This window comes from Schistocerca piceifrons, chromosome 7, assembly GCF_021461385.2.
Source record: "Schistocerca piceifrons isolate TAMUIC-IGC-003096 chromosome 7, iqSchPice1.1, whole genome shotgun sequence".
In the NCBI taxonomy this organism is placed as follows: Eukaryota; Metazoa; Arthropoda; class Insecta; order Orthoptera; family Acrididae; genus Schistocerca; species Schistocerca piceifrons.
In genome coordinates this window covers 219,318,051-219,329,583 of record NC_060144.1, presented here as the reverse complement: position 1 = coordinate 219,329,583, position 11,533 = coordinate 219,318,051, and the positions used below count along the sequence as shown (strand labels likewise).

Here is an 11,533-nt window from a genome sequence, read left to right as displayed (position 1 = left end):
ACCCTATGCAAGGCACCAGCCACACGAGTGAAAGACCATGGAGGAGCATTTTGACTGACTTGGACGAAATTTAACAGTGTTGAAAAGACTCTACAAACTAACCACTCGAGAAATGGTAATCTTTGTATTACTCACCACAAAAGGAAATTTCCAAGGGATGGTATATCTTCACAAACAATGGATATTGCAACAGAAAGTAATAACAACGAATATCTAACTCTCAAATCGAAAATTTCTAGACTACCATAAAAATGCTAACATGAGAAAAAACAGACCAAGAAACGATTATAGTGACAGTTGCAGAAATGTCGGAGATTAGTTATCAATGTGATACTGTGCCAGTAAACTGATGACACCATTAACATTAAAGAAATATAAACCAGCCCTAAGAAACAACTAACGGTTGACATCACCAAGAACACAAAAACATTATCAAAACACGTTACACAACAGGACCTGCAATGGCACAGATAAAAGTCGCATTTTTCAACATGGCACGGATGTAAACCTTGGGCTTCGCTATCAGTGAATTTCTTACCACACCAAATTTTCTGCTTTCACATACATTGGCTCCTCCAATTCGCAATCAAACTGTCACCTCGACCTCAGTCTGCACTAAAGATATGACACCACTACTAAAATTTAAGGGGGTGGGTGGAGAGAAATGAATAATTCTCTAACATCTGTAATATGACTGAAATCAGATGAGATGTCTTTCAGAACAAGGCATTCTTTACGAGATTTTTTCCCCTGACAGAAAGATTGCAATTGAATCTCAACCATATGCATTTATAGTATGGTACACACTTTATAAACAAGAATTTATTTAACTCACAAACACACCTACAACAATTTTTTTTCAACGGGCAGCACACCACACAAGTGCTGATGTAACAATATGTACAGCATATTTCTCTACACTGAAGTGTGCGTGTGAAAGAAGAAAACCAGGAAGCACTTCATCTGTCGGTTTTTCTGTAACAAACGACTGTTCACTTTTGTTTTCTTCCCACACGAGGCGTGTTTCACATCGCGTTCTTTTGCAGCAACTGAGCAAATCTATTGGTTATTAGTAATGACACATCGATAAATCTATCCACACAGTTCGCAATGCAGGTCTCCGTTTTGCTGTCGAGCTTGGTTCCTGGTTTTTCAACGCACTTTTCCCAGCAAATGTCATTGAATTCGTGGATCTGTAAGAAAAAAAAAATATCGTGTTAAAAAAAAAACTATTATATATTATTGTATTCACTGTGGTTAGAACAGTCTATCACGTAAGAACAAAAGCAGGTTATGAATGGCGCACCTGAGCATTAAACTGAGCTTTTTGCTTCTCAATCAGCAAAAATTCTTGGAGGTCACTATCGCCGTCTTTGCTCGACGACGAGCTTGAAAAGCTAGAATCATCTGATGAAAACGACATATTCTCTCTTGAACACGTCGGTATTAAATACGAATAAAACAAAATTAATTTTTAATTTAAGTCCGTAAACAGAAAACACTTTAACCTCTCACGTGTGTTCCCGAAGATGAACAAATATATCTGTGGACACAGATAAAATGGAATTGTTGAAACTTTGTTTCCAAAGTCTTTAACAATCCTTGGATATTGTACAACTCCTACATGGGGCTTTCGATATGTATTTTAGGTTATTTAGAAAAATTGACTCTGGAGTGCGCCAATACATAAAGACCCGAATTTCTAGCTTGGAAACTTTTTTTCTTATATTCTAAACTAAAGCTTTCGACCTCTCGCCTATAGAAATTGGTCGATAGTTGTATCGCCAAGACAGGTATCGAGTTATGGCTAAAATATCGATACATCTAGTGGGACGTGTATGCGATTAGTAATATCGATATATGTGACGAGTTGTATATGCGATTAGTACGGCGTGTCGCCGCTAGGATACCGGTGAAATGCGTCACACAGCGCTTGACTTCTATAACAAGTGCTACTGAACCAAAACAAACGATTTCAAGGTCGCGCAGCAGCCAGCTGATTCAGTGCTGGCCATTGTGCATCGCCAGCTGCGAGAAGACAGCGTCTGCTCCAGAAAAATGACATCTCCGAAACAAGTGGTAAGTGATTCGCAAATTTCTTTGACGGAGTGCGCAATAATATAAAATGTGAGATGTATTTTAGAAATATGGTGACTGATGGAAGAAAGAAAAAATTAATGTTCTAATGACGACAAATCTGCATCATAGTTTTGCAGAGATGTGGTACAATGCATCGGGTGTTTCTTTGTTAGATGCGCGCAAAATTAGGAATGGAGGATCGCCTTCGAAATTCACTTGTGAATATTCCGTAAATAATACTTGCATATCTGTTTACCATTGTAAAATTCAACTGCAGTCACATTTTCACCCTCTGTATTACGATTAGAGGAAGGGAGCCAGTCAGTAACTCAGCGGACCCAAGTGTAAGTGAATGATCCGACTTCGTCTCCTTCATTTTGGACATCATTCTCCTCGATAATAAATGTTTGATGATCATCACGGAGATTTTGTAATATTTGCAGTTTTGGATATGCTATGCTGCTTTGTGTTGCTCCACTTTTTTGGACGGAACATACCTCTTAGCGTTGGAGACGTTTGTGATTAAAAAAAAAAAATACGTTAACAGTAACGGTGTCAGTAATTATGACTTTGTAAGATATTTACAATGGAGTGAGAGGAAACAACAAATATTTATGTTCATGAAAAGGTGAATTATTCATACTAAAGACACTGTAATTACCTGGAATCTCGAGAGCGAAATTTGACAGGAACGTACAAGATTTGAAGAATTTTTGTGCGCTTGGTTTGTATGCGCAAAGGCAGTGAAGTTACCCGTTTATGATTGAAGAGTTCTGATTATTGATGCATGTCAGTTGCAATGTTCATGTTTATTATAAAAAATCGGAAGCAATGAAACTATCAATAAAGGATTTCTTGTTGAAGAAATGATTTCTTTATAGCCTGACTGTGATAAATACCATCTCGGACCTTTTAAGTCGCCTTCTCGCTTTCATGGAAAAGGAGAGTAGCACTTCATTGAATTTCTCTTCCTGTCTGAGCAATGTATCTGTCTAATGAGACAATAAACCTCGGAAGACTACTATCTACAATACGTTTTCAGGCAGTTTAAGATGTTTATTTTCCCCACACCTTTCACTTCGTGCACCCGAATCATTGAGGTTTGAAGGGATGCAGCTATAATTGCTAATTAATACTCGATAGTAAAAGCAATTTGTGAAGTGTTCGTACTTAGAGTTTGAGCGTTGTTTAGTGCAAGTGTATTAAAAAAATTACGGAAAACTGAGTATCCACCGATCGACAACAGTTTATTTTCTAAACACTGAATCAACGTGCAGATGACAGTCATTCTTTAGTTTAGCACAGTTTTCACAATATTGTTCGCATGAAAAATATTCTATTCGTCACAAACGAGTATTTCGTACGGTTGAGGCTGTACGATTTTTGTTTTTGCATATGTTCGACATGGAGTATACTTCTTGTGTTTAATACTGCTGTTCATTCGAAGTATAGAAACATTTCGCGTGCAACAAAGGAAAAGCGAGCGTCATTCGCTGCACAGCTGCTGGCTGAAACTTATCGCAAGCGTTTGCTACGGCCTTGGTCCACTGCGTCGTATTTGCGAACTGCTTTATCCTAGAAAAGTTTTGAGATCAGCCCTTCAATCGATGAATTTTAAAGCTACTTTGAGGAGAACTGTCGGTACGCACCCATCGTTTTGAAGTGTCTGACAGGAGAATACATGCCCAAGATACCTTGCAAAAGGTGTAAAGCACATCAATCTCCAAATTAATAAAGACAGTTTTACAGACATCCTTAACGGGCTCTGCGGTAGAAATGCGTTGAATTAGTGGTATATTCCCAGATAAGTCGTGTGACACTGGTTCTTGAAACTTTGTAAACAGCCATTCACGGGATACTCGGAGTTCATGTTCAAGCGTTTGCCAGTTCAGGTTTTTCAGTGTCTCCTTGACGCTCTCCTGTAGGGCAAACCTGTGACCGCTAGTACGGCCCTTCTCTGTATACTATAAATACCGGATCTGTTACTAGCCCACACGTTTGTGCATTATATTGTAAACACTTTGCAGACGTAATCCATTTTCCAAGTATCTTCGTGCCCTATCCACGACAAGCTCTGTTATACACTCATGCTCATAAATTAAGGATAATTACAGAATGTGGTGCCACACAACGTGACACTACACAAAACTAGCGCTAATAGCATAGGCACATAGGGAACACACACGACACAGATCTGTAAGTCCACGGTATTGGTGATAAGTTGAGAAAACCGTCCCGAAACACATGTGCTACAAAACGCCACTGTTTCCTGCGCATATACCCCGATATCAATATGGGATATGATCACCATGCACACGTACACAGGCCGCACAACGGGTTGACATACTCTGGATCAGATGGTAGAGTAGCTGCCTCCCATTCTTGCTCCAGTGCCTGTCGGAGCTCCTAAAGTGTCGTAGGGGTTTGAAGACGTGCAGCGATACATTGACCGAGAGCATCTCAGACGTGCTCGATGGGGTTTAGGTCTGGAGAACGGGCTGGCCACTCCATTCGCCCGATATCTTCTGTTTCAAGGTACTCCTCCACGATGACAGCTCGGTGGGACCGTGCGTTATCATCCATCAGGAAGAAGGTGGGACCCACTGCACCCCTGAAAAGGCGGACATACTGGTGCAAAATGACGTCCCGATACACCTGACCTGTTACAGTCCCTCAGTCAAAGATATGCAGGGGTGTACGTGCACCAGTCATAATCCCACCACATCATCAAACCACGACCTCCATTCAGGTCCCTTTCAAGGACGTTGAGGGGGTTGGTATCTGGTTCCTGGTTCACGCCAGATGAAAACCCGGCGAGAATCACTGTTCAGACTATACCTGGACTCGACCGTGAACATAACCTGGGACCACTGTTCCAATGACCATGTACTGTGCTCTTGACACCTGGCTTTACGGGCTCTCCTGTGACCAAGGGGTCAGTGGAATGCACCTTGCAGATCTCCGGACGAATAAACCATGTCTGTTCAGTCGTCTGTAGACTGTGTGTCTGGAGGAAACTGTTCCAGTGGCTGCGGTAAGGTCCGAGCAAGGATACCTGCAGTACTCCGTGGCGTCTGCGGGCACTGATGGTGAGATATCGGTCTTCTTGTGGTGTTGTACACTCAGGACGTCCCATACTGTAGCATCTGGACATGTTTCCTGTGTGCTGGAATCGTTGCCATAATCACACTTTGTGGCACACGGAAGGCCCGTGATAGGACCTGCTGTGTTTGACCAGCCTCCAGTCGCCGTAGTATTCTATCCCTCATAATGTCATTAATATGTGTTCTTTGAGCCATTTTCAACACACAGTCACCACTAGCACGTCTGAAAACGTCTGCAGACTTACTCGCTACACCGTACTGTGACGTGCACCAACACACCTCTGCGTGTGTGGACTGCTGCCAGCGCCACCGTGCGACGACCGCAGGTCATATGCACCGCATGGTCATACCCCGAGGTGATTTCCACAGCTTTTCTCCATTTACTTTATGGAAAGCTTACACAGTCTATGCATAATAAATGTGTGTCTATTGAAGTCTGTGATTCTCAATGATTTGTGTTACAGCGAACGTATAATCTCTGCACGATCTACCTTTCTTAATGATCGTTAGGTCTTCCAGCAGTATTTCGTGAACAGTTACTACTAATCTGTGTTAATATTTTAGAATATATTTTATGTCCAGTATTTAGCAAGGAGATGCCCCTACAGTTTTCGCAGTTACTTCTGTCTCCTCTCTTGGAAATGTGTGTTGTTGTAGCTAATTTCCAGTCCTCTAGAATTTGCATACTTATCCAGCATCTGTTAATATAGTTGAGAAATCTGGACTCCTGTGTGGGAGATGCATAATTAATTAGTTCTCTGTTAAGTCCATCACTGCCCGCTGTTTTTTGTGTTTATAATATTACACCTTGCACTTTTATTTTATCTACTGTCGTATCTTCCTCTTCTTCGCCCCTATCATTTCCGTTGAGATTTTTAAACTGCCGAAAAACATTCAACGCACTCAAGTATAAGGTCATTTCACTAGCAAGTAATATGACAGGTATTTCATAATTGTAGAAAAATGTGATAACAAATTCAGACCTGTAAAACAATGGTGCCCGGAATATGGTGCTCACCAAGTCTAAGCCGCACACGTCTTCGTTCATCATTCGCATACCGACAGAAACCACTGCCGTCACTGAAGACGACAAAGCGCCGTTTTATCCCCGGTCGACTCTTTCACTGCATCAGAGTATCTGTGTGTGCCATTGGCGTGGTATCAGCGATAGTTGTCCAGAGGGATACGTAATCTTCGTGCTGCTCCAAGCAGACAGTTCCCAGCGGACTCTGGTGACAAGCAGGTGCGACGTGTCTTCATATGTCGTCCCTGGATGACGTTAAATCGGCCTACGCTGCTCCAACAATGCATCCATCTTGATGTGCGGCTACAACTACGCGAACGTTCAGAACCTGGTCCACAGTTGTGGGAATGTTCCACAGACCATTTCTGAAAGCAGCGACATATTGCCGATGTATAGTGCCCTATATGTGCAGCAATTCTTTGATGCGTCCATCTAGCTACCTGCCGTCCCACCAAGCGACCCCGTTCTTTGGCTGCAGTTCTTCAGCAGGAGTACGTACTCGTCAGTGGGGATTTGTTGTAGTCTGTAATGAATGTTGTATTCACTGGTTACCTCTAAACTCAGTCTACAGAGGAGAAACGGAGGGAGCACAGACAAGTCTCCTGAGCGCCAAAGGATCGTCGATGACCATGACAAATGAATCACCAGCACAATACTTCAGTATACACATTATGCCCTGGTGCCGCTGAACGGAGACTTCAACAGAAACAAGTATAACTTCAGGCGTGCCCCAGGGCAGCGTAATAGGTCCGCTGCTTTTTACGATTTACATAAACGATCTGGTTGATGGTATTGACAGCGGCATTAGACTGTTTGCCGATGATGCTGTAGTCTACAGAAAAGTAGTATCACACGAAAGTTGTGAACAAATCAATGATGATTTGCAGAAAATAAATGCGTGGTGTAATGACTGGCAGTCATCTCTCTATATTAGTAAGTGTAACCTACTGCGTATAACAAGGCGAAAATTTCCATTAATGTACGAATACAAAATAAATGCCCAGTCTTTAGAAGTGGTAACATCCGCAAGTACCTGGGTGTGACTATTCGAAATGATCTCGAATGGAATGATCAGATTACACAAGTAATGGGCGAGGCGAACTCTAGATTGCGGTTTATTGGTAGAACCCTGAAGCGGCGCAGTCCTTCAACAGAGGGAATTGCTTAAAATACGTTAGTTCGTCCAGTCTTAGAGTATTGTTCGTCTGTATGGGACCCTTACCAGTTGGGTCTGATTCGACAGATTGAGAACGTCCAAACAAGAGCGGCGAGGTTCGTGACTGGTACATTTAGCCATCGCGAGAGCGTTACAAATCTCATAGAAAGTTTGAAGTGGGACACACTTGCAGATAGACGACCCGCTAAACGGAAGGGGCTGCTCACTAAAATCCGAAATCATATCTTCGCCGATGATGTAGAGCATATATTATTGCCACCAACTTTCAAATCGCGCAATGATCGCCATCCAAAGATAAGGGAAATTAGAGCTCGTACTGAGACGTTCAGACAGTCGTTTTCCCCCCGCACAATCCGCGAGTGGAACAGAGGAGGGCAGAGGGGGGGGGGGGGGGGGGGAAGGAGGAATATAACTTTGGCGCAAATTGTGCCCTCAGCAACACACCAGTTGGTGGCTAGCGGAGTATACATGTAGATGCAGGATGTTACATCTTTATCCAGCAGTTTGGCCATAGTTTCTTATAGTAGTCCAGGCACCGTGTCTTATTTATCATTTCTATTCTTGTATCATCTTTTGTAATATATTCGACTTCATCACTTTATAAACAAAATCTTGTCAACCATGCGCCGCAGTGTACTAGGTCTGTTCCAAACATTTCGGAACATTCGTAATTTCGCCCCAATGATGTGTTGGAGCGAAATGCCATTAGCATCTCTGCACACGCCTCTGTTTAATGTATAACTGCCGGAAGTTTCAGTGTTGTAAAAATGGTTCAAATGGCTCCGAGCACTGTGGGACTGAACATCTGTGGTCATCAGTCCCCTAGAACTTAGAACTAGTTAAACCTAACTAACCTAGACATCACACACATCCATGCCCGAGGCAGGATTCGAACCTGCGACCGTAGCAGTCGCGCGGTTCCGGACTGCGCGCCTAGAACCGCTAGACCACCGCGGCCGGCTAGTGTTGTATGTTAGTTATTGTTCAGTGCCGTATCGAGTAGAACGTTGTGTCGATAATTTCGAGATAGCAGAGTTAGAGGAGCAACCCGTCTGCATTACATTTTTCGTGAAATTCAAGAAAACCTTTACATAGACACACCAAATGATGGAAGGGGGTTACGGTGATGAGTGCTGAAGCCGCACTCGGGGTTACGAATGGTTAACACGGTTTAAAAACAGTCGGACGGACGTTAAAAGATGATCTCGATCAGGACGTCCTTCGACTTCAACCACCGATGCTCATGTCAGGAACGTCAACGAAATTGTGCGTGCCACTCGAAGACTGACTGTCCGAGAGATTGGAGAGGAATGTAACATTTCAGTTGGAACATGTCATAAAATGCTGACACAGCACCTTGGAATGCATTGCGTTGCCGCCAAGTTCGTCCAACACTCGTCAGTCATGACAAGAAAGACCTTTGCCTCGCAATTTTTGGAGAGCTTTTGAGTCACGCAAATGAGAACGAGATGTTCCTTAAAAGACTCATAACTGGTCGTCAGACGTGGGTCTACGGTTATGATGTTGAGAGAAAGGTTCAGTCTTCACAGTGCGTCGGGAAAGGTTCTCCAAGACGAAATCAAGCTCAGGTCAAATGTCAAAGCCATGCTGATAGTTTTCTTTGACTTTGAAGGGTTAAATGTTCAAATGTGTGTGAAATCTTATGGGACTGAACTGCTAAGGTCATCAGTCCCTAAGCTTACACACTACTTAACCTAAATGATCCTAAGGACAAACACACACCCCCATGCCCAAGGGAGGACTCGAACCTCCGCCGGGACCAGTCGCACGGTCCATGGCTGCAGCGCCCCAGACCGCTCGGCTAATCCCGCGCGGCTTCAAGGGTTAGTTAATCACGAATTCGTACCACAAGGACAAACTGTTAATCGATGGTATCGGAACGTGTTGCGACGCCTGCGAGCAAATGTGAGAATGAAATGGGCTGAAATGTGGCGAGACAATTCATGAGTCTTGCCCCTTGATGACGCACCCGCAAATTCGTCCCTGTTTGTGCGTGACTATTGCACAAAAAACGAAATCACTGTGCTGCCTCATCCTCCATATTCTCCAGACCTGGCCCCTGAGGCAATTTTTTTATTTCCAAAGTTAGAAACCTCGTTACAAGGACGAAGATTTGCAACGATAAATAAATAAATGTCGTGTGACTAGGGCCTCCCGTCGGGTAGACCGTTCGCCGGGTGCAAGTCTTTCGATTTGACGCCACTTCGGCGACTTGCGCGTCGATGGGGATGAAATGATGATGATTAGGACTACACAACACCCAGTCCTTGAGCGGATAAAATCTCCAACCCAGCCGGGAATCGAACCCGGGCCCTTAGGATTGACATTCTGTCGCGCTGACCACTCAGCTACCGGGGGCGGACTTCGCAACGATGGACGAGGTAAAAGAAAATTCGCAGACTGCGCTTAGCGCCATCTAGCAAGAGGCTTACCAAGACTGGTCCCGGAAGTGGAAACGGCATTGGGAGCGGTGTATCAACTGTGGAGGAGACCACGCACAATGAGTAAAAGGTAAGCGTGGGAAAATTTTGTGGACAAAGTTACGGAATTTTTTCAACTGGCGTCGTATTGTGGTAAGTTGCACTGATGGCAACAGCGAACTGTAGCGGGAATTTGCCGCTCCGCACCTGCTGTGACGTGGGCAGACGGCGCTTCGTGGCGTAACCGCTAGCGGTCGGGCGTCGGTCACGGCCGGTGCGAGCGTACCAGCAGGGGGCCTTCCTTGTTTTCGCGCTGCCGTTGGGCGCCTGCCCGAATACACAGCGTGCACGTGCCGCGGCGGTGACGAAGCAGCTGCCTGCCGGCGTTTGTTTACGTCGCCGCATCGCGACCCAGTTATTGCCCGGCTCGATCCCTTCTAAACTTAGATTGTATGCTCGCACTGCTCCGCTCTGTGGCCGTAATTTGCAGCTGCGCACGGACGTATAGTTGCCTTCCATTAAAACAGCCCTTTAGGATCACAGATTTACTTCAAACTTTGTACGCCTTTCGTAGGCCATTAAAACAACATAATGGGCAAGTAGTAAGGCGCACTTATCTGACAGTTCCGAGAAAATCGCAAGAGAAGTTCTACGCGTGTGTTTATGTAACTGATGTATCTTACAAAAGGCGACGTCTGTAGGAAGTTCAAGTGGCTGTGAACACTATGGGACTTAACTTCTGAGGTCATCAGTCCCCTAAAACTTAGAACTACTTGAAATGGAAATGTCGTGTGGCTAGGGCCTCCCGTCGGGTAGACTTAAACCTAACTAACACACACATCCATGCCCGAGGCCGGATTCGAACCTGCGACCGTACGGTCGCGCGGTTCCAGACTGTAGGAAGTCATTGTGGTCAATTGGATGAGGTCTTATGTTCGAATCCTGGAAAGGTCATACACTTTAGCCGGCACCGTAGCTCAACGTATTGAGTCAGAGCGCTGGCTGGTCTCTGTAATAAAAACTGAGCGAAGGGATCAACAACGAACTTCAACGGGTGTCATGGGACGTCCGCTACGACCAAATACAACGAACAAAATGCACAGAAAAGTGGTTCACCCTCCAGCGTCGTAAGACGAATGTGCATGAGGCGACACTTCGACTCCCGCTCAAACATAATTATCTATTTTTTCATACTATTTAATTTGACATTTGAGACACAATATAATGAAAGAGCCACGTGTTTTTGCATGAAGTTACAATTTATGTTTTCCATATCGTTATGACAAATACCGTTCTCTAACGTGTGTCGACGAGTAATTGTGCATTACTCTTGTGGCCTGGCACATTTGTGGCTTACTATACTACTGATTGTTAATAACGGCATCAAATTTTGACTTGAGCTTTCCAAGCCAGCACCTCGTCCATCAAAAGTTAAATACAAATGATAAATAGTCAAATGACATATGAAATTCACTAAACCTTTATGAAAATGCGCGTGGTTTTTTTTATTATATTACCTCTAAAACATCACATGACTTACGTAATGTCAGCAGTGATGAAAAAAAGTGTAGATTAAAACAAGTTAACGGTTGCTTGATTCCAACCGTCGCCTGGTCCACAATTCGCTTGGTAACGCGAGAATGCTAACCACTTTTTTAAATTTTTGTCTCATTTTGGCCTTTATCTTTAGTTCCATTTGTTCGGGGTG

The 11,533-nt window shown here is 43.9% G+C and overlaps 2 protein-coding genes across 2 annotated transcripts in view; one reads left to right on the top strand and one right to left on the bottom strand.

Annotated features, from left to right (window-relative positions):
• Positions 1 to 807: 807 nt before the first annotated feature.
• LOC124805153 (mitochondrial import inner membrane translocase subunit Tim8) lies at positions 808 to 1,661 on the bottom strand. The gene is made up of 2 exons (XM_047265623.1): positions 1,307 to 1,661; positions 808 to 1,193 (listed from the first exon to the last, which is right to left on the bottom strand). The coding sequence occupies exons 1-2, from the start codon at positions 1,421 to 1,423 to the stop codon at positions 1,026 to 1,028; spliced, it is 285 nt and encodes a 94-aa protein (XP_047121579.1). The 5' UTR covers positions 1,424 to 1,661; the 3' UTR covers positions 808 to 1,025.
• A 287-nt stretch (positions 1,662 to 1,948) lies between these two features.
• LOC124804674 (lysoplasmalogenase-like protein TMEM86A) overlaps positions 1,949 to 11,533 on the top strand; it is a 469,371-nt gene continuing 459,786 nt past the window's right edge. Inside the window, exon 1 of the mRNA XM_047264918.1 lies at positions 1,949 to 2,079. Coding sequence (XP_047120874.1) covers positions 2,059 to 2,079 — 21 coding nt within the window. The 5' untranslated portion in view covers positions 1,949 to 2,058. The remainder of the gene's footprint in view (positions 2,080 to 11,533) is intronic.

Excerpts from the sequence above, each read along its gene's own strand:
- LOC124805153 (XM_047265623.1), bottom strand. The coding sequence starts at position 1,423 with ATGTCGTTTTCATCAGATGATTCTAGCTTTTCAAGCTCGTCGTCGAGC. Across the intron at positions 1,194-1,306 it reads AAGCTCAGTTTAATGCTCAG|ATCCACGAATTCAATGACAT; the intron begins GTGCGCCATTCA and ends TTTTTCTTACAG.